Genomic DNA, 24,290 nt, shown 5'->3' on the forward strand with positions numbered 1-24,290 from the left:
TCAAAAGATGGTTATCAAAAGTAAATCACAATAAATCAACAGACGCCTTATTTTGATGATAAGCACTTGGGTGTAGCACTGTTGTATTACATTCTGATGGCTTGCTATTTACCACAGCAGCACATATTTAATACAGAGAAACAGGGTCATCTTGGGAGAATAGCATCCCATTGTTTCCCTGATCATTTACAGTAAAAATGTTTAAATAAATGCTACAGAACTTATTTTTGCATTGATTGAGGCTTTATCACCTACTGAGAACAATACTATAGAAGTGATTCTCAGCCTCAACCCTCAATATTTACATGTTTAGAAGATTTGTGTCCGTGGAAGTCGGTACAATAATTGTTGGCTTGAGATCGTTTGGTCTACAGCATGTTGGTCGACAAAGTTAGGTCGACATGGGGAAAGGTCAACATGGTTCTAGGTCAACATGGGACAAGGTCGACATGGGTTTAGGTCGACAGGTCAATAGGTCAACAGTGTCTAGGTCAACAGTCAAAAGGTTTTTTTAACCGAATATCGGCACAGTCGACATGGACACGGTTTCCAGTGCACTGCATCCCCTCGCTTTGCTCGCAATGCTTCGGGCGCGGTGCCTCGCTGTGCTCGGCACACTATTTTATTCTCCCACCACACCCTAGTGGATGGTAGAGCATGAAACACCGCCTGTCAGACATGTCGGCTCAAAAAAACAGTAAAAAAACCCATGTTGACCTTTTGACTGTCGACCTAATGCTTGTGTCAACCTAGTGACCTGTTGACCTTGACTCATGTCATCATAGAACCATGTCGACCTAATGATTGTCGACCAACATGCTGTAGACCAAATGACCGGATACCTATTTATTGATCCAGCAACTGTCCTGTTAAATTAACAAGATCCACAGAGCATGTCCTGTTGGTGGCACTTTAGGACTCGAGGTGAGAACCCATACCTCCCACAATTACAGCGGGACAGTCCCGATTTTCGGGTCCTGTCCCCAGGGCCGGTGCAAGGCACCGGAGCGCCCCAGGCGAGTCGGGCTGGGGGCGCCCCGGTGCCGGGGGGGGGGGTGGGGTGGGGGGGGGGGTGGGGGGGTGGGTGGTGTGTGTGAGGTGTGGGGTGGTACCTGTCCTACCGGCGCTGTCTATTTCAATCTGGCGGCGGAGGCAGCGGGGGTCCCTGCAGTCTATTAAAAATCACGAGCGCTATCCGCCGGGCTATGCGGAAGCGCTTCTAGTGTGAAAACTCTGGCAGCACGCTGATTGGCTGAGATCAGCGTGCGCCGTGCTGCCAGAGTTTTCACACTAGAAGCGCTTCCGCATAGCCCGGCGGATAGCGCTCCTGATTTTTAATAGACTGCAGGGACCCCCGCTGCCTCCGCCGCCAGATTGAAATAGACAGCGCAGGTAGGACAGGTACCCGGGCGGCATTTTCCGCCCTCCAGTGGCCGGCGCCCTAGGCAAATGCCTAGGTTTGCCTAGTGGTGGCGCCGGCCCTGCCTGTCCCGCTGTCCCACCCGCGGCAGGCATTGTCCCGCTGCGGGGGGTGGCAGTTGGGAGACCCCCCAATCTAATAGAATAGATGCTGTGCGCATGCGCACAGCGTCTATTCTCGTATGAAAATGAGGTTGCGGCTAATTAGCATAAGCCACGCCCTCATTTGCATACGCCCCACCCCTTTTCGGACGCTCGCGCAGCTTCGCCGCGCGAGTGTCCCTATTTCCCCAACGCAGAAGTTGGGAGGTATGAGAACCCCTCTACTAGAGTTAAGGATGAAAAAGGCTCATATGCACAAATACAGAAGCTTATTGAGCTGCGGTGAAACTGAATCCTTCCATAGAAAATTACAGAAATAATGCAGAATGCCAACGCATGCATTTGCCTATGGTACACTGCACCCATGGACAGCAGAGAGATAGGTGGCTTGCACTGACCAACATAAAAGGTCATTTTAAACTACATCAATACTGTACATCTACATTTCTGGTAAGGAAGTACATATCTGTCTTATGGCATATAGGCCCTTATTCAGATCTGATCTCAGTACAAATTTGTTCTCAAAATGGGCAAAACCATGTGCACTGCAGGTGGGGCAGATGTAACATGTGCAGAGAGAGTTAAGGTGGCCATACATCCACAGATCGATTGTCAGATTGGGCTGGTTGGAACAAAAACCTGGTAATGGATGAGTGACAGTTTTTGGCAGTTTTTTTAGCATTTCAAAGCAAATGGTCAACTGTCATTTGCTCTCATCCATTACCAGGACTTTTTTCCAACCAGCTCAATCTGACAATCGATCTGTAGATGTATGGCCGGCTTTACATTTGGGTGGGGTGTGTTGAAACTGAAATCTAAATTGCAGTGTAAAAATAATGTAGCCAGTAATTACCCTGCACAGAAGCAAAATAACTCACACAAATCTAACTCTCTCTATACAGGTTACATTTGCCCCACCTGCAGTGCACATGGTTTTGCCCATTTTGAGAAAAAATTTGTACTGCGATCAGATCTGAATATGGGCCATACAGTATGTGGAATATATATATATATATATATATATATAACACAAACCTGATTCTCTATACATCACAACACAGTTCTCGTCTTCATTGGCAAAGTTGGGTTCATAACTCGCCCATGCAACATAGTCCATAGGAGAATTGTCCATCCACCTAATGAGAAACAAAGAGAAACATGGTAAAGCAGAAGATGGCACAGTTGCAACCAAGTGAAGACTGTTAAAGTAGCGGGATGGAAAACTGTACCCCAAATTGAGTTGTGCACTGACCGTTGAGTTTTGATTTTTGCTATAATCCTGTTTTATTTTAATTTTTTAATTCTAACATGTTGGCCCCTTTTTTGTTTCTAGAGCAGTGGTTCCCAAACTGTGTGCCGTGGCTCCCTGGGGTGCCTCGGGACACTTGCACGGGTTCCTCGGGTTGGTCGTCCAGGACCAATTCAAATTCTTAATGATCAATTATTTCTGGACAATACCAGTGCTGGTGGCTGCCAATCATAAAATGTGTACAATCAGAACCAAATCCTGCCCTTTACCACATAACTGAACCTAAGAAGCATATATAAAAACCATCTACTTAATTTGATATATATTTTTGGGGGGCCTTGGGGTGCCTTGGAAAAATTCTGATACTCTAGGGTGCAGTGATTAGAAAAAGATTGGGAACCCCTGTTCTAGAGTATTAATAACTTCAATTACATTAATGTAAATTTTGATCATCTCATAGTTCAAAATATTGTTCATCGCTATCAGGGGTGTAGCTAGGGTGGAGCGCGAGCTCCGGGCGCCGAAAGTTGACAGGGCGCCAGAGCCACGCACCGCAAACGGCATCCCTGCCCTGTATGCCGCCAGCCCGATGTCTTCTGAGTCTTACTCAGGAGTCAGACATAGTCTACAGCATAGTCAGCGCTGCTCCCGGCTGGTACCCGCTCACGGACTGGAGAGGCGCAGAGATGTTCATCTTCCGTGCCTCTCCTCAGAATGATTCCATTGGCCGTCTAGCGGCCAATTAGGAGCCGACTTTCTCGGCTCCTGATTGGCCGCTAGGCGGCCAATGGAATCATCCGGAGGCGAGGCGCGGAAGATGAACATCTCTGCGCCTCTCCAGTCCGTGAGCGGGTACCAGCCGGGAGAAGCGCGTCTGCCGGAGAAGATGCCGGGGTCGTCGCCGGGGACCAGGTGAGTAGGATTTCCTTCCTCAGGTACCCCTTTTGGATTACTTCGGATCCTGGACCCCGGAGACATCAGCCCTGGAGCCCAGGACCCCGGACCAGCCCCGGAACCAGGACCAAGGCCCCGGAACCGGACTCTTTAGCCCAGGAGCCCCGGATCCAGGGACCGACCTACGGGCTCAAGGTAGGTAAGTATGTATGCGCTGTGGATGTATTAAACTTTTATTTTTCTGGGTGTCAGTGTGTGTTTTATTTAACTATTTTATGTACTGTGGAACTACAAGTGCCAGCGGGCCCTTTAATGCCCCGCATGCTGGGACTTGTGGTTCTCCAAGTACCAGCATGCGGGGTAGGCTTGCTGGGACTCATAGTTCTACAGTATAAGACAATAGTTTTTATTCTTTTTTTTTTTACACTTTTCAACAGCCCGATGCCCACCGCCCAGAGGCATCGGGGACAGCCCCGGACTTTCAGCATGGGCTGGTAAATCCTGGAGGGGGGGACCCCTTCATTGGGGGGGTCCCCACTTCCACAGGACCCCTGCCCATGCTGACCAGCCATGGGGATAATGCTTTGGCCGCGGGACCTTATATAATAAGTGTCCCCCGGCTGTGGCATTACCCTGCTGGCTGGTTGGGTCTGGTGCTGGTTCTTAAAATACGGGGGTCCCCTAGTCATTTTGTCCCCCGTATTTTGGGAACCAGCGCTGGACCTTGAGCCTGGTGCTGGTTTCATTCAATCAAGGGAACCCCTATTTGTTTGTCCCTCTGATTTTATGATACCAGCACCGGCTTAAGAGGGGGGACGCACGCCGTTTTTTTTCTTTTTTTTTTTTTTTTTCAACACACCGCACATTACTGAAAATGTGCCGATTTTCATGACCGAAAATCGCACATTTTCAGGACTTAAAAATCGAACAAAATCGCACTTTATTGCGCTATTTTGCCGCAAAATCGCATCTCATTAAATATGCGAAAATCATTTTCTTGGTTAATCTTTCATTTCAAACCTTGTCAGAATGAAAGCCTGAGCTATTAACATTGATTTCTATTAATGTATTAGACCAGTGGTCCTTTAACCGCAGTCTAAAGACACACCAACAGTCCAGGTTTTATGACCATCCAGGTTTAGGCATATGTGACTTAATTTTTCCATTAATCAGCTTAATTATACATCTGTGAATAAACAAAGATAGCCATAATACTTGCACTGTTGGTGTGCCTTGTGGACTGCAGTTGAGGACCACTGTATTAAACAATAACAAATAAATATGTTTTTATGGTACTTATATGTTAGTTGGGCGCCCACTAAGCTATTTGCTTAGTTTTCCACGTCCCCTCACGGGGCTCGCTATGCTCACCATGCTTTGGGCTCGGTGGCTTGCTGCGCTCGCTACACTATATAAAATCAACTCCATGCCGACATGGATTGTGGGGGTATGAGCGTACTAACTGTAGTGGGCACCCAAATAACATATAAGTACCATTTTTATATGCCAAAAAACAGTCATTAATGACTATGGGAGGATTGTGACTGGAGAACAGCAACCTTGGGTGTGCTCCATTGCCCTGAGTAAGGACCTGGCACTGTCGGTACTGATGATACCAACTACAGTCAGGGCCGGCACCACCACTAGGCAGCTCTAGGCATTTGCCTAGGGCGCCGGCACCTGGAGGGCGGCAGTTCGCCCCTCACCCCCAGCGAACTGTGTAAAAAACTTGCGGCCCCGGCGTCCCTGCAGTGCTGCTGGAGCGGTCAGGGGTGTCCGTGCGGCAGGGGAACCTGCGGCGCCGTCATGTGTATAAAGCTGGCTGCGGCCGGCTGGGTCCCTGTAGTGAATAGAAAATAACTAGCGCTATGCGCGCGGCGGCGCGGGAAGCGCTAGTTATTTTCTGTTCACTGCAGGGACCCCGCCGGCCGCAGCCACCTTTATACACATGACGGCGCCGCAGGTACCCCTATGGCACGGACACCCCTGACCGCCCCAGCACTGCAGGGACGCCGGGCCGCAAGTTTTTTCCACAGGTACCACCCCTCCCCCCGGCACCGGGGCGCCCCCACCCCGACTTGCCTGGGGCGCTCCGGTGCCTTGCACCGGCCCTGACTACAGTGAATGCGAGTTTGAACGTTAAACGTGAAATGCATCCAGAGGGCTTCTGTAGTGCCATTGCCCTTTAGTCCCTTGCTGTGAGAGGGTAAATTAAATGAAGAGAATGAGACTGGTCAAGACATATGTCTCACCTGTAATTATACTGAAGCTTGTTGATTATAGGCAAGACAAGTTAAGAAGAGGACTGGATGATCAAATACTGATAGGTGTTTCCAAGCAACTTGCTACTGCTAACCAGTCGGTCCTCAGTCATACGACCATTAAGCTGAATAGAGAAAGTGTTTTGGACTGCCAGTATTAGACGTGGTAGAGCCATCTTGTGGTGACAAGTGATAATACTTGATATTGCTTAAAAGCTGCAGAGAGATTTGGCAAGACTGGTTCAGACCAGATTTCCTTGCACTTGCTACCTCTGGGAAACATGGTTATTTTTTGGTTATTTTGCAAGGATAACATTTCATGAAGGCTATATCTTTATTTATAACACTATTAGTATCTTACAGACGTATGCTAGATTTATTATGTTTTTGTTCAATATTTTTAGTAAAAAATCATACTTCAGGTTTCCTGGGTCCCACACGGTTAACATCGGGATTGTAGGCAGATCCGGAGGACCAGGCACCAATTCTCCAAAGCTTTAGGCTTCCCATCATGCCTGGCTCCTATCCCCTATAACCCCTCATCCATGCTAGGTCTGCCAGTTTTGTGTTGGTGCATGCAGGAAGAAGGTGTACCAGTACTTTTCACCTGGGATTGCTTGTATACAATCCCCAGATTTTTATTTAAAATGTTTCTATTTTTACACTGAGTGAGTCGCTCTGGTGGTCACGGTAACTAAAGCGCTACCACTCAATCTCCCCCGCCGGCGTCCATTATCTCCTGTCACCTTACAGGGTGTATAGACAGAGTGGAAGGAAGAAGGGCCCAACGCTGCACCGACACCGATTCCCCTAGCCCACCAGGCTAAGGGAGCACAGGCTGGAGACAGTGCCCATAGGTCGGGATTGGAAGCTGTCCTCCATTTTAATTCAGGATCCATTATACCAGCTTATGGGGATGTGGCACTGGCCTGTAACCCCTCCCCCCAGCTTTAGGCGCCAGTTCACCTCACTGCTGCGCGCTTGTAGTTGCAGATTCACGCAATCAGTCTCCTCACAGAAGCTGGCAGCCATCTTCACTGCTGTACAGACTCCTGGAATGCTGGTCATTCCTCCCCTGTAAAAACATTGACTGCTGACAGGTTTTTACAGCACTCAGGGACAGATTTATTAAGCTCGGTGAAGTGATAAAGTGTCTGGTTTTTATCACCAGCCAATCAGCTCCTGCATGTGAAGTTACAGGCTTGGTTTGAAAAATAACAGGTAGGAGCTGATTGGCCGGTGATAAAAACCAGACACTTTATCACTTCACCGAGCTTAATAAATCTACCCCTCACTCTCCTACACTTCCTTTGGCTCATAGTGTATTGGATGCATATTTATGTGTGTGGGGCGGGACTTGGGATTTTTCCTTTTTGGAGTTTACTGTCCATTGATTGGTCAGGAGTTGTGTCAGACCTGATGTGCCACTGGTGTGGGAGTTACCACACCCCTGTTAATGTAACGCCCCACACACATAAATATGCTGCACGGATAGCATAATGGATCCTTGAAAAAGGCCCTTAGAGGTCAAAACGCGTTGGACACCAGCTAAACAGCTTATCCACACCACACCAAGGACATTAGAACAATCCACTCCAGGCACAGTCTCCTCCGGCGAGAGTAGAGCGCACTACACTTGGCAAGTGACGTCACCCGGGGAATCGATGTTGGTCTTGCGAGACCCGAACCCGGAAGCGACGCTACGGCCTGAGTGAGTGGAGCCGGGCACCTGAGAACCGACCCGGCGACAGACGCTTGCGGCTGCAGCGTCTCACGGCTACAACATATCACCAGCACAGAAGGGAGGAGGCGTCAACGGGTTCCGATTTGGTGAATCCACACGCCTGCACCCCAAATTCACATAAGAGAGGAGTGCTTGCACAGGAGAACTACCGCACAACTCCCCAACGCTGACAAGGTGAGAAGCAGGCTAGCGGGATGCCGCTCCCTGCTTATCCCTCTCACGCAAACAGACTCTTAGCCCAGCAGCCCCGGACCAACAGAACTTTACCTGCAGAGAGACATAAACCCTTATAGGTTTATGGTCAAAAGGGATCTGTTGATACCCTGGTTCCCCTAGGGGCTCTCAGCAGTCACACACTTATGGGCTTGCATCCACACCAGCATCACCCCTTTGCATGTGCATTCATTAATATTTATTATTGCATGTAATAAGCATTGTATATTAATATATCAATAAAACACTTTTTTACCCTACTTATCACACTGACTCTTCAATCTTCATAGTAACTATAGGGGACACCACCATCACAGTACATCAGGTGAGCGCCTGACTACCCCTTTGTATTTATTGCACTAGTATGAGTTTGGATAACTCAAGTTGAGCAGCTCCCGTCCACATAGTGATCCTAGCGCCAGACCCCAAACCCCTGTATTGTATTGGATGTAGTGCCATTTGCAGTACTTTGTTTAGGCTAACTTTCTACTGTATGCATGTGCAGTGGCGGATTCAGGGGGGGGGCACCCGGGCACGTGCCCCCCCTGTCATTTATTTTGTAGCTGAGGACCATGGCTTTCCAACGAGCCCAGCCCCGTGTCTCTAGCCCCCCGGGAACCGGAGATATCACCTGGCAAACCTGTAACGTTTTCTCCCCATAGGATAATATGGGACCCGTCAATTCCGACCCCCACCCGGTTCCGACGGCTGCCAGTTCCCGCCCTGGCATCACAGAAGCTTGTGGTTGATTTCATTCAATTCCAAATCGCTGGGCCTTCAATATGATACCAGGCTGGTCCAAATCGGTTAATCGGTTCCAGAGATATTGCATGTAAACCGATTTCTTTATTTTTGAAATGTAATTTCATGGCTGTTCATGTTTTTGAGGGCAGATTACTCTGGAACCAAACGTTTCAGTTTCACTGGACCAAAATCATTCAAAGCCCACTCAAAAGTTCTTCAATATAATACTTGTCTCATGTAAATGGGTCAGTTGGTTCCGAAGATATAGCCGGTTAAAAGAGATAACTGGTTAAAGGGGGAGGGGTGGTTTTCTCTCCCCCTCACACCAGAAAATGCAGGGACTAGGCTGGTGTAAAAGGGGCCAACCTGGGAATGCATTTTCTGGTGTGAAAGGGGTATTATTTCAAATAGCCGGGACCTGCAGTGCTCTGAATACAGCCAGGCTCTGACACTGTCAGTGGCTATCACTTCTGCCTGGCGGCGGCTGTCCCCCATTTACCACGAGCATGTATTCCCCCTTGGCAATGAGCATGTAATCCCACATGGCAACGAGCATTGAACCTCTGGCAATGAGCATGGAACCCTTGGCAATGAGCATGTAGAGAAGCAGCACTTATGTAGCATAATTTTTAATAGGCATTATGGTGTTTGGCATAACACATAATGGACATAATGGCGTGTAACTTAACGTGTAATGGACATTATGGTGTAAATCTTAAATGCGCGCCTTTGGTGGACAATGTCCCTGTTTATGAAGTGTATTGTGAATTTTGGCTTAATCTGTGTGGCATTATGTGAATTCTGGCTCAATCCATGTGGCATTATGTGAATTTTGTCTTAATCAGTGTGGCATTATGTGAATTTTGGCTCAATCCATGTGGCATTATGGGAATTTTGGCTCAATCCGTGTGGCATTATGTGAATTTTTTCCCAATCCGTGTGGCATTATGTGAATTTTGGCTTAATCCGTGTGGCATTATGTGAATTTTCGCTCAATCCGTGTGGCATTATGTGAATTTTGGCTCAATCAGTATGGCATTTTATGCATTTGGCTCAATCCGTGTGGCATTATGTGAATTTTGAAACAATCCATTTGGCATTATGTGAATTTTGGCTCAATCCATGTGGCATTATGTGAATATTGACACAATCCATGTTTCATTATTTGAATTTTGGCTCAATCCATGTGGCATTATGTAAATTTTGGCTCATTCCATTTGGCATCATGTGTAAGGGGCAAGTATAATGGTGTCTAGTATTTTGTTGCATAATGTGTAGAAGTTGTATATGGTGTTGACACGCCCCCTGTTGAGTGGCCACACACCCTTTTCTGGAGCGCGCCTTTGGCGCGCGCACAACTACATCCTTCACTTTTGTCGCCATGGTGGGACTGTGTACTTTAAATGCCAGGGCCTATTTTTAATTCCATTCCCACCCTCTCCTGCCGCTCTCTTAGCATGTACACTGGCACCACTAACACCGCCCCTCCCCCACCCAAACCCTTTTTTATCATGGTGCCCCCCCTGTCATTTTATCCTGGATCCGCCCCTGTGCATGTGCAACTAAATGTGCAGATTTCTACTGTGTTCTTATACCCAGTGTTAAATCTACACTGTGCATTTTCAGGAAGGTTATGGCAGTCATGACAGCCTCCCTAAGACATCAGGGTGTCAGGGTCCTCCTGTATCTGGACGATCTCTTGATTCCAGCCAGTTCACAGGAAACGCTGCTAAAGTACCTTAAAATCACAAAGGATTATTTGCAGGAGGTTTTTTTTAGTGTCCGAAGTCCAGAGAATAATACTCCATCTGGAAAATTTCCAGCAACTGCAGGACAAAATTAAAAACTTCCTTCACCTATGGAGTGTCACAATACACCAGGCCATGCAGATTCTTTGCCTGTTGGTATCAGCATGTGACATGGTAGAATGGGCACAATTCCATTCTTGCCCAGTACAGAAACAGACTCTAGCCAGGTGGGACGGCCACCCTCAGTCCATATGCACCCGGGCAATGAGTCTCACCTTGGAAGTCCGAGTGTCACTGAAGTGGTGGCTGGACCAAACACACCTGCAAATAGGAAGGCCATTTTGGATTCTGCAGTGGGTACTCACAACAGACACAAGCCTGCAGGGTTGAAAGCCATAGTAGAATCTCAATCCTTGCATGGAAAATGGTCTCAGGAGGAATCCAAATTGACAATAAACAATGCACCACGGTGACTTAAATAAACCACCAGGGAGGCACAAAAAGTGTAAAGGCCATGAGGGAGGTATCCAGAATTCTTCAATGGGCCGAGAGTCATGTGCCAGCCATCGAAGCAGTGTTCCTCCCAGGAGTTCTAAATTGGGAGGCCAACTTCCTGAGTCACCCGGATGTTCACTCGGGAGAGTCATCACTACAAACGAGGTGTTTTGGCAGATAGCCAAAAGATGGGGCACTCCGGACATAGATCTGATGGCATCTTGACACATTTACAAGGTGCCACTGTTCGGTTCCAGAGACAGATGGCATCTTGACACATTTACAAGGTGCCACTGTTCGGTTCCAGAGACAGAGATCCTCAGGCAGCATTCATGGACACTCTGTCCATACAGTTGAACTTTCATCTTCCATACATGTATACACAAGTATCTCTTCTGGTACTTGTTAGTTATCCGGGCTGCCGATTTTTTCATCGCGCCCGAAAGATCACGGGCATCGCGTCGGTCGCGGCCATTATAAGGGGCCGCGACCGACCCGATGCCCGCAATTTCCCATAGACAGTAATGTTAAAAGACGCGATGGACCCGATTTCTCATAGACAGCAATGTTAAAATTATTACAGTAATGTTAAATGATGTGCAAAATAAAATGACAATGTGAAATGGGCCAATATGGCCATTTCACATTGGATATGTTTTAAAAAAAAATGTTTCAAGGCCCCGTTAACGCCACCCCGCTATTGACGCCAACCCGAAGTGTGGTGAGCGGCGGCGGCACGCGTCCTCCGACCTTTTCATACCCCTACTATCCACGTCGGCGTGGAGTTGAGAATAGAAAGTGTGGCGAGCGCAGCAAGCCACCGAGCCCGAAGCGTGGCGAGCGGACACGGACACCTGTGAAGGTATCCGCGTGCGCTCGCCACGCTTCGGGCTCGGTGGCTCGCTGCGCTCGCCACACTTTCTATTCTCAACTCCACGCCGACGTGGATAGTAGGGGTATGAAAAGGTCGGAGGACGCGTACCGCCGCCCCTCGCGGGCTCGCTGTGCTCGCCACGCTTCGGGTTGGCGTCAATAGCGGTGTGGCGTTAACGGTGGTGGGGGGCCATGAAACATTTTTTTTAAAAACATATCCAATGGGGAATGGCCATATTGGCCCATTTCACATTGTCATTTTATTTTGCACATCATTTAACATTACTGTAATCATTTTAACATTGCTGTCTATGGGAAATCGGGTCCATCGTGTCTTTTAACATTACTGTCTATGGGAAATCGCGGGCATCGCGTCGGTCGCGGCCCCTTAAAATGGCCACGACGGACGTGATGCCCGCGATTTGGGGGTAAATCGCGGGCATCGCGTCGGTCGGGTGTCCTTAAGTTAACTAAACTTAAGGACAAAATCGGCAGCCCGGATAATTCACATGTACCTATCTTCTTTCTCAGATTCTCTGTAAGTTCAAACAGGAAGGGGGAAGCCTAATCCTGGTGGCCCCGGAGACATTGGTTTTCAGATCTAGTTCAGCTGTCAGCTGCTCCTCTGTTTCTGTTACCACAGGATCTGCTCAGTCAAGGTCCTTGTCTAGAGACTAGCTTTGATGGTATGGCTCTTGAGACAGCCGTCTTAAAAAGGAAGGGCTTCTCTGAAAAAGTGGCTAAGACAATGATTCAGGCCTGGAAGCTGGCTTTGACACAAATCTATTATAGGGTGTGGCACACAGATTTCTCTTGGTGCAAGGCAAGATCTCATGACACCAAATACTTTAAAGTGGCAAGACTGTTAGTCTTCCTCCAGAGTGGTTTGAATAAGGGTTTCCATCTTGTATCCCTTAGAGTGCAGGTCTGTGCATTTTCAGTCTGGTTCCAGAGACAACTGGCTACATTACCAAATCTCAGGATTCAACCTCCATATATTCCTTCTTGGGATTTGTCAGTGGTTCTAGAAGCTCTCTCAGAACCACCATTTGAGTTAAAGTGGCTCACTGCCAAGGTAGACTTTCTGCAGGCTATTGACTTAGCTAGGAAGGTACAGATTTGGGGGCTTTGTCCTGTCGTTCTCTTTTCTGGTGTTCCATCAGGACAGGGCTGTCCTGTGGACAAAGCCTTCCTACCTTTCAAAGGTAGTCTCAAAATTCCATTTCGATCAGGAAATTGTGGTCTCGGCATTAAGTTCTTCCAGGCTGTCCAACAAAAAGAGAGATCACTGGATGTGGTTCTGGGTCTTAAAATCTACGAACAGCAGACGGAATCCATTAGACAATCAGATTCCTTATTTGTACTGTACGGTTTCCACAAAAGAGGGTGTCTTGCTCACAAGCAGACTGCTGTTGTCTTCTTCAATTTCTGCACATTCCTTGAGGTTGGTTGGTCCTTCCTGAGCTGCTCGGTGTGGTGCTTCCATTAAACAGCTGTATAAGGCAGCAATATGGTCCTCGGTCCTCACGTTTCTGAGGTTCTATGCCTTCGATACTTTTGCTTCCAAAGATGCTGTGTTTGGGCACCAAGTTCTACTGGCCCCTCAGGCATCTACTCACCCTTTATATACTGTTTTGGGACATCCCCAATGTTAACCATGTGGGACTCAGGAACCCTGAGGAAGAAAATGGGAGTTATGGTAAAACCTACTTTCGGATAACTCCCTTTGTTCGAGGTTCCTAGACCCACCCTAGTATGCCTGTTGCATATGGGGTATGCGACTTAAGTCATCAGTCCTCTTTGCTCTTGTAGGAGTGAATATATACCATGTCTGTAGTTTGTATACTGTCCCCTTCTGCTTCCTGCTGGGGCTTGTTAAATAAACTGACTGACCTAGAATGGAGGCGGGGTTATAGGGGAGAGGAGCCAGACTTGATGGGAAGCAAGCCTAAAGCTTTGGAGTATTGGTTCCTGGTCCTCCGGATCCACCTACTGTACAACCCCGATGGTAACCCTGTGGGCCCAGGAACCTCGAAGATAGGGAATTAACTGAAGGTAGGCTTTACCATAACTCCCACTTTTTGATATTTAGGAAGCATAACTCTATATTTCTCACCTTTTAGAGTATTTTTGTATACTCATAGTTCAATCTCAAGACACGGGCTGTGACAACAGCTCCCATCCCTCTTTCTGCCGGTTAGGAAAACTAGAAAATTAGTTTGTTGAAAGCAGTGCATCTTTTTTCAACTAATATACAGGTATATGACCCCTATTTTTTCTTATCGTCTTTTCACAAGATAGATGCTTCTATTATAAACAAGCTGATCCGCCCGGCGTTGCCCGGGAAAACCTTTTTTTTTTTTAATTTCCAAAATTTGCTGTAAAATGTTGTCTTATTCTGCGTTAAAGGCTCAAGATTGTAATTTAGTAAAACCTCCACCATAATGTTAGAATGTGTTTGCATTGATACTCAATGCCAGCAATGAAATTAGGGTTGGTGTTGTTGTTTGAAACGCACCACTCCTGACTTCATAGCTTGTGTGTGTTGATGAATTCCACATCCACTCCTGAGATTTAGCACAATTTTTTTTGTGTGTTTGTGTGCGTTGTACTGTTTTTGTGTGTGTTGTAGTGTATGTGGGTGTGTTGTGTTGTATTGTATCTGTCCAATGTGTAATTGTGTGAGGTGCATTACGTATAAATATGTGTGTGCAATGGTCAAAGTGGGGGTATGGGAAATTGAAGGCTGAAGTTATGTTAACACTCCAGAATAAAGAGGGTGCCACCACTGAAAAGGGGGCATGTCCTTGAGTGTAGTGTACCATGCTGTATGCACCTTATACACATTATGCAAAACAGTAGTAGACCCCCTTACACTTGCCCCTTAAATATTATGCTACGTGGAAAGAGCCAAAATTCCCCTTATGTAACACAGAATGAGCAAAAAAATTCTCATTATACAGTACCACCCGGATTGAGCCAAAATTCATGTTATGCCAAACTGGAAGAGCCAAAATCCCTGTTATGCTACATAAATTGAGCCAAAATTTACGTTATGCAACATGGATTGAGGCAAAATTCACATCATGCCTCCCGGATTGAGCCAAAATTCATATTATACCACACAGAAAGAGCCAAAATTCACTTTATGCCACACGGATTGAGCAAAAATTCACATTATGGCACCCGGATTGAGCCAAAATTCACATTATGCCACCTGGATTGAGCCAAAATTCACATTATGCCACATGGCAGGGTGACGCATGGACAGAGACGTTGGGGTGATGCAGGGACAGAGATGGCGGGGTGATGCAGGGACAAAGATGGTAGGGTGATGCAGGGACAGAGAAGGTAGGGTGACACAGGGACAGAGATGGCGGGGTGATGCAGGGACAGAGATGGTGGGGTGACGCAGGGACATGCACCTCTATGTCACACTACATGTCACATTCATCCCACCTGCTACCTGTCTCGTTCATTTGAACCAGCTCCTGTTTACATCAATGGGGGAAGCCCAACCTCTGGACCGCAGCATCCTGTGGTCAGTATGGAGGTTGGACAGGGGTCACACACAGCCTCCGTTGCGTCTGCTGTACTCGGCAGACAGCAGCGGAGTCAGGGAGGAGGTGAATGGATGTCTGTGTGCGGCATCCATTCACCTCGCAGACAGGGGCTGGAGGGGTGCACGGGGGCTGGGGGCAGCCCAGCAGCTTACTTTTGTGCTGGGCTTGCCCTCAGCGCGATGATCGGCGGTCCTGGCGGGGGGTGATCGTGGTCCCAGCGGTTGGAGATGATGTCATCTTCAAGCGCCACCTCCGTCTACACTGCAGGTAGGCACCACAGTGTAAAAGGCGCAAATCCCGGATCCGACCTGGCTTGGATCCATGTTCCAAATGCCATGTCAGATCCAGGATTTTTGGTGTAAAAGAGGTATAAGTGTGTGTGTTCTGCGTGTTTGTGTGTGTCGTACTGTTTTGGGGTGTGTTGTAGTGTATATGGGTGTGTGTTGTACTGATTGCGGTGTGTTATGTATGTGTGTGTGTGTTGTGTGTATCTGTCCAATGTGTAAGTACAGTGTATGTGAGGTGTGCTACGTATATATGTGTGTGTAGTGTGCTGTGTGTGCATATATGGTGTACTGTGTGTGTGTGTGTTTGTACAATGTGTGTGTGTGCGTGTGTGTGTGATGTGTGGTCTATGTATTTCCCCATTAATTTCCATTTGTTGAAAGCCTTTACCATAATGTTAGAATGTGTTTGCATTCATACTCAATGACAGCAATGAAATCCGGTGTTCCTTTGTCTTCGGTTTCCCAGATCATCAATTAAGGCAAATTGAACCTTGGTGTGTTTTACATTTCTAAGTGAAATTTCCCAAAAAAGGCTTCGAGGTGCACACCACCAGGTCCAGAGGTACCTTGTTGCCGAATTTGGTGTTTCTGAGTGCCACGGTGTGCCCGCAATGCCACAGACACGCACACACACACACACACACACACACACACACTCTCTTCAATTTATTATATAGATAAGAAACAATATTCAGTAAATACCTGATGATTCACTGATTAATAATGTGATTCACTAATTAATAATGTGAATGTATGTATAAATATTCTATAAATGTTTACATACATCTTGAAAAAAATATTTTCATGTAATGACCAAATATTATCGATGTAATGATGCTAATGCTTCAATAAATATGTTTGAAGAAAAAAAGAGAGGGGGAGGAGATTGTCTATACATATAAACCTGTTTTAGATTACAGTGGGAGGGCAAATGTAAGTCTGCATTGGCAGATATACATTAATATTAGGAATGTGCACCGGCCACTTTTCGTGTGTTGGGTTTTGGGTTCTGATTACCTTCAGGTTTTGGGTTCTAATTGGTTTTGCCAAAACACCCCCTCAACGTTTTGGTTTTTGGGTTTTGGGTTCTGATTTTTGTTTTAAAAAGCATAAACACTGAAATCACAGAATTTAGGTGTTCTTCTTCTACGCTATTATTGAAGGTCAGCTATCAACAATAAAACCAGAGCCTTTAAATTCTATAAAAATAACTTGAATGAGGAGGCGTTCGCAAAATACAAAGAATCAAACAAAACTTGTAAAGGGGTAATCAAAGCAGCTAAAATATTATATGAAGCGTGCATAGCCACTGAAAGCAAAACCTACCCAAAGAAGTTTTTTAAATACATAAATAGTAAATGTTTAATTAAGGAAAACATAGGCCCACTAACTGATACTAGTGGAAAAAGTGTTACTGAAGACAAGGGAAAAGCAAAACTGTTAAATGAGTTCTTCTCATCAGTATTTACTAAGGGAGAGCAGACTGTGGAACGAACATTTACCACAAACGGGACAAATAAGCCAGATCTCATTGTGGATTTCACGCCAAAGGAAATAATACTGAGGCTAAGCAAACTCAAAACAAATAAATCACCAGGGCCAGATGGGATTCATCCGAGGGTATTCATGGAATTAAAGGATGAACTAGCTACCCCCCTACATTATATCTTTAGCAAGTCACTATCGTCAGGTATAGTACCAAAAGATTGGAGAATAGCAGAGGTAGTGCCAATATTCAAAAAAGGAAAAAAGGAAGATCCCACTAATTACAGACCCGTTAGTTTAACATCAATTGTGGGTAAACTATTTGAAGGATTTTTAAGGGATGGTATCCAGGAATATTTAGACCACCACCGTCTACTCAGTACTAACCAACATGGGTTCGTGAAAAATCGTTCATGCCAAACTAATCTACTAGGGTTCTATGAAGAGGTTAGCAAAAACCTTGATAATGGAAATGCTGTAGATGTGATTTTCCTAGATTTCGCTAAAGCATTTGATACTGTCCCACACAAGAGATTGATTAATAAAATGGAGAACCTAGGATTGGGTGAAAATATCTGCAGATGGGTAGGGAATTGGCTATGTAATAGAGAACAAAGAGTGGTTGTGAATGGTGCCGTATCAGATACGATACCGGTACTAAGTGGAGTTCCCCAGGGTTCAGTTTTGGGGCCAATTTTGTTTAACATTTTTATTAACGATATTGGGATAGGGTTACTCAGCAATGTATCCATCTTTGCGGACGATACAAAACTTAGCAAAGTCATCAAATCATCAGAAGACATCACCATGCTTCAAAATGATCTTGCAATTCTAGATGAGTGGGCAAAAAAATGGAAGATGAGGTCAATGTAGATAAATGTAAGGTTATGCACCTTGGGAGACACAACCAGTGTGCAAGTTACAACTTTAGCGGAGAGGAACTGGGTAATTCCATACTTGAAAAGGACCTAGGAGTCCAAATAGACAGCAAACTGGGATGTAGTGCCCATTGTAATGTAGCTACAAAAAAGGCCAACAAAATTCTGGCATGTATTAAGAGGGGAATGGAAACTAGGGACTCAAGGGTAATTATGCCACTGTATAAAGCATTGGTGAGACCTCACCTCGAGTACGGAGTGCAGTTCTGGGCCCCACACTATAAAAAGGACATCATAGAATTAGAAAAAGTCCAAAGGCGAGCAACAAAGCTTATTAGGGGAATGGAGAATTTAAGCTACGGGGAGAGATTAAGCAATTTGGGACTATTTACATTGGAAAAGAGACGTTTAAGGGGGGACATGCTCAACATGTACAAGTATATCAAGGGCCAATATAAGGAACTGTCACACACCCTCTTTTCTACTAGAAAGGAATCTAGGACACAAGGGCATGAGTATAGATTAGATGAAAAAAGATTTCATTCAGCTAGTAGAAAGAATTTCTTTACGGTCAGAAAGTCAAACTCTGGAACTCTCTTCCCAGAGAGGTGGTAACGGCTGGCTCATTAAATGCGTTCAAGGCAAAGTTGGACAAACATTTACTGGAGAAAAACCTCCATGGGTACAAATAAGAAATATAATCTGTCTGTAAAATATCAGAACCTACCAAATCGGCAATGGATATCTATACCAGGTTGAACTAGATGGACGCAAGTCTTTTTTCAGCCTTGCCTACTATGTAACTACCGTATGTAATAGCATTCATCTCCATTTGTTTCCAGTCTATTCTGAACACCTCACAATATTGTTTTTAGGCCAAAAGGTTGCACGAAAGTAGTTGGATAACTATGATAAGCGACACAAGTGGGCGGCACAAACACTAGACTGATATGACACACTTAATAGCACCCTTGGACTGATATGGCACACTTAGCATCACCCCTGGACTGATATGGCACACTTAGCATCACCCCTGGACTGATATGGCACACTTAGCATCACCCCTGGACTAATACAGCACACTTGGCAGAACCCCATGAATTATACGGCAGACTTGGCTCACCCCAGGAATTATTTGGCAGACTTGGCTCACCCCTGGACTGATGTGGCACACTTAGCATCACCCCTGGACTGATATGGCACACTTAGCATCACCCCTGGACTAATACAGCACACTTGGCAGAACCCCATGAATTATACGGCAGACTTGGCTCACCCCAGGAATTATTTGACAGACTTGGCTCACCCCTGGACTGATGTGGCACACTTAGAATCATCCCTGGACTAATACAGCACACTTGGCAGAACCCCATGAATTATACGGCAGACTTGGCTCACCCCAGGAATTATTTGGCAGACTTGGCTCACCCCTGGACTGATGTGGCACACTTAGCATCACCCCTGGACTAATACAGCACACTTGGTAGAACCCCATGAATTATACGGCAGACTTGGCTCACCCCAGAAATTATTAGACAGACTTGGCTCACCCCTGGACTAATACAGCACACTTGGCAGCACCCCATGAATTATACGGCAGACTTGGCTTACCCCAGGAATTTTATGGCACAGATGGTGGCACCCCTGACCTGATACAGCACACATGATGGCACACATGGTATTATATGGCACAGATGGTGGAACCCCTGGACTGACACAGCACACATGGAATTATACGGCACACATAGTGACACTCCTGCAGTAAAAAGAGTTATTCTTTTTTTAAAAAAAAGGCAGCACCCCTAGATTGATACAGCAGACTTAGCAGCACCCCATAAATTATACAGAACACTTGGCTCACCCCTGGACTGATGCGGCACACTTAGAAAACAGCAGCACACCTGGAATTATACTGCAGACTTAGCAACACCCCATGAATTATACAGCACTCTTGGCTCACCCCTGGACTGATACGGCACACTTAGAAAACAGCAGCACACTACCCGCCATTCACTTAAGATATGGGACCTTTCCACTAAACTATACAAACTGCGATCACACCACCCTTCACTCACTCCACTATGGAATAACCCTGCTTTCCCTCCGGGGACCAACAAAGACGAGTTTAAAGCCTGGACGAGTCATAACATTATTTTTCCCATTGACATCGCCCCCACGCCACTATTCCCTGAATTCGAATCCCTTAGATCCAAATACTCGATTCCAAACTCTAGCTTCTACCAATATTTGCAAATCCGCCACTTTTACAAATCTATTCCTCAGGCCTCTCCATCTCTCAAAAGATCCCCCCTTGAATCTTTATGCAGACAACCCCAAATCACGAAAAAATTGATATCAACCATCTACCAGATCCTTAACACTTTCAATCAGCCGCAGAAAGAGAAACATGAAGTTGCATGGGAATCAGACATGGGAGAGGAACTCAGCGCAAAAAACTGGTCTGATATCAGATTAGCCATTGCAAAAAGCTCTATATCAACACGTATAAAAGAAAACGCATACAAAATCTACTACCGTTGGTACTTGGTACCGACCAAGCTCCACTCCATTTACCCCTCTACTCCCTCTCAATGTTGGAGATCGTGTGCTCAAGAAGGCAATCATCTACATATATGGTGGAGCTGCCCAATTATCCAGCCCTTTTGGCTAGAAACCCATGAACTAATCAAAGAGATTCTTAACATCCAGATGCCCTCCTCACCTTCTTTCTCCCTGTTGATGAGACCAATCCCACACATCCAACCTGCTTCTCAAAAGCTAATTAACCATATCCTAAATACAGCTAAATGTCTAATAGCCAAAAACTGGAAAAGCCCCCTCCCGCCCTCCAAACCTATCTTGGTCAATGCTATCTGGTCCACATACAAAATTGAGAAAATCACAGCATTTTTAAACTATTCCACTCCCTCCTTCATAAAAGCTTGGTCCCCGTGGACCTCCTTCTTTCAATCCGAGGCCCCTTTGACGCATATCTGACTACTGTTTGTATATCACCCCAACCCCTCATCTAAAACTGCCTGCCCTCCCGACCCCGCCCCCCCCCCTTACCCCTCTTCCTTCCTCCTACTCCTCTCCCCCCACTATGTATACACCCTCCAAGTCTATTTGTCCTTCGCCGTAGCTTCTCTATAGCTCTCTTGAGTTGACATATGGACTTCTCTTCAAAAACCAAAACGCACTCAATCTGTTTACACCATGTTAAATATATTATTGGTTTTGACTGCTCTGTATTTTTGACATGAAAAAACCCAATAAAAATTTCTTTAAAAAAAAAAAAAAAAAGAAAAAGAAAACAGCAGCACACCTGGAATTATACTGCAGACTTAGCAACACCCCATGAATTATACAGCACTCTTGGCTCACCCCTGGACTGATACGGCACACTTAGAAAACAGCAGCACACCTGGAATTATACTGCAGACTTAGCAACACCCCATGAATTATACAGCACTCTTGGCTCACCCCTGGACTGATACGGCACACTTAGAGAACAGCAGCACACCTGGAATTATACTGCAGACTTAGCAACACCCCATGAATTATACAGCACATTTAACAGCCCTTGCAGTAAAAAAAACCCCAAAAAACACCTTATTTTAATTTACATTAAAAAAAAAAAGGGCAGCTCCCCTGGTCTGATACAGGACACATGGGAGCACCCCTGGAATGACACAGCACACATACGGGCACCCCAGGACTGATACAGGACACATGGGTTCACCCATGGAATTATATGGCACACATGCGGGCACCCCTGGACTGATACAGGACACATGGGGGCACCAATAGAATTATACGGCACACATGCGGGCACCCCTGGACAAATACAGCACACGTGTGGGCACCCCTGGATGGATACAGTACACATATGGGCCCCCCTGGACTGATACAGCACACATGTGGGCACCTTTTGGACAAATACAGCACACATGTGGGCACCCCTGGATGGATACAGTACACATGCGGGCACCCCTGCACTGATACAGCACAAATGTGGGAACCCCTGGACAAATACAGCACACATGTGGGCACCCCTGTATGGATACAGTACAAATGTGGGCACCCCTGGACTGATGCAGCACACATGTGGGCACCCTGGGCACTGACAGCAGTAATTAAAAAATAAACAAAAATTTGCTTTGAATTTTTTTTATTAGAATAATGCAGCCTCCTCTGTAGCACTAGCAGTCCCCTCTATGAATTAATCATGCCCCCCCCCCCCAACAGGTTTCCCCCCCCCCCCCCCCCCCGCATGGACACATACGTGCTGTCTGAAATCCCCAGCCTGTTTGAAAATGGCGCCGACTGCCGGGAGCAATAAAGCAGCAGTAATTAAAAAAAAAAAAACATTTTTTTTTGATCTCTAGAATCCAAACCCGCTCAACTCTAATTAATATAAATGCATGGGAGAATTTAATTATCAACAAAATTAGAAAAATACAGCTGGAACACATTTGGGATGGTCAGAATGCCAGCAGCTGGTCTGGAATCTCAGAAAGTACAGTATGGTACCACTACTGTTACTTGTATAAGGTACAGATTTGGGTGAATCACTGTAAGAGTGCAACTCTAACATACTGTAAGTAAGTTTGCTAGTAATACAACACGTGATAACATGAGATAATGAAGACACAACAACACACAAGTTGCACTTACTTAAACTTTTTATCCAATCCTAATTGTAAACCAATGAAAAAAGCCTTACTATTCCTATGTTTTAAAGCCTAAAGGAGAGAAGGAGAAAAGCAGTATGTTACATATTTTGCATTAAAACATTACAGTACAGTTACTAAGATTGAATATTAACATTTGATTACATTAAACCAGCACATTTTGCTTTACTTTTGGAGCAAAACAACACTGGGTAAAAAAAACTAGGCATGTGCACTGGTCACCTTTCGTGTTTTGTGTCTGGATATCTGGCTGTGTTTTGGATCTGGATCTGTTTAGAAACACCACCCTTCCGTGTTTTGGGTTTTGTGTTTCGGATCTGGATTTAAAAAAAAACGAACAAACAAAAAAACCCCATAAAAACCGCTAAAATGGCATTTTGTTTTTTTGCTGCTATGTTATTATTAACCTCATTAACATTAATTTCCAGTCTATTCTGCACACCTCACACCTCACAATATTGTTTTTGGACTGAGGTAGCTGGATGACTATGCAAAGCGACACAAGTGGATAACTCAAACACCTGGCACTTCTAGGAGTGGCAGACAGGATGGCAGTTTTAAAAACTAGGCCTCAAAGAGCACATAATGCAAATCCTGGGCCCTCCCACCTACCCTTATACAGGTTGAGTATCCTGTATCCGTGCATCCATTATCCGAATTATTCCAAAAACGTGGTCTTTGGAATCATTCAATTTTTTTTTTTTTTTACCCCCCTAACCCTCTTTTCATACTTACCAAGTCCCAGGGCGTCCACAGCAGGCCTCCGGCATCTTCTCCAAGGTCTCCAGCGGTCCCAGGAATGCATTGCGCGAGTGTGCGCGCGCGCCGGTGACGTCACCCGCGCAATGCATTCCTGGGACCGCTGGAGGCCCTGGAGAAGATGCCGGAGGCCTGCTGTGGACGCCCGGGGACTGCCTGGACGCCGAGCGGGACAGGTAAGTAAGCCTAAAAAAATATTCTAAAAACCGAAAAATTCCCCTATCCGGAATGCTCGTGGTCCCGAGCATTTCGGATAGGGGATACTCAACCTGTAATGTATAGTAAACAGGACATGCACTCTGTCTTTAATAAACCAATCGTGTCAGCGACACGGTCTGCCACATGACTGTGGCTGACTTGGTTTGTTTGGGCCCCCACAAAAAAAAGAAGCAATTCCTCACTCTCTGTACAAATCCACTCTACAGAGACAAGATGTCATCCTCATCCTCAGATTCCTCACCCCTTCAGTGTGTACATCCTCATGCTCACTGTTTTGATGAACATCATCTTCTCCACATTTTGCGGAAGCAAACTCCTATGCCGCTCGTTGACCAGGTTCCTGGCTGCACTAAAAACTGTTTTGGAGTGCACACTGGAGGGGGGACAACTCAAATAAAGCCAGTTTGTACAGGGGTATGCAAATGATCTCTCTTTCCTGTCAGTACAAGTATAGACTGTCTGATATGTCTTCTTTGATGTGGTCATTTATTTATTTATTTATTTTCAGTTTCTTATATAGAGCAGCAGATTCCGTTGCGCTTTACAATAGTAAACAGTGATAAAACAAACTGGGTAACAACAGACAGACTTAGAGGTAGGAGGGCCCTGCTGCAAGCTTACAATCTATAGGAATATAGGAGGGAAACACAAGGACAGGCACCA

General features: G+C 45.9%; 1 protein-coding gene across 1 annotated transcript in view; it reads right to left on the reverse strand.

Moving 5' to 3' along the window:
- The window catches only part of LOC146081224 (macrophage mannose receptor 1-like), a 351,156-nt gene that overhangs the window by 124,680 nt on the left and 202,186 nt on the right, over positions 1–24,290 (reverse strand). Inside the window, exons 18-19 of the mRNA XM_083189329.1 lie at positions 22,633–22,700; positions 2,557–2,657 (exon numbers count right to left, since the gene is read on the reverse strand). Coding sequence (XP_083045455.1) covers positions 2,557–2,657; positions 22,633–22,700 — 169 coding nt within the window. The remainder of the gene's footprint in view (positions 1–2,556; positions 2,658–22,632; positions 22,701–24,290) is intronic.

Source organism: Crinia signifera, chromosome 5 (genome assembly GCF_055691185.1).
Source record: "Crinia signifera chromosome 5, ASM5569118v1, whole genome shotgun sequence".
Lineage (NCBI taxonomy): Eukaryota > Metazoa > Chordata > Amphibia > Anura > Myobatrachidae > Crinia > Crinia signifera.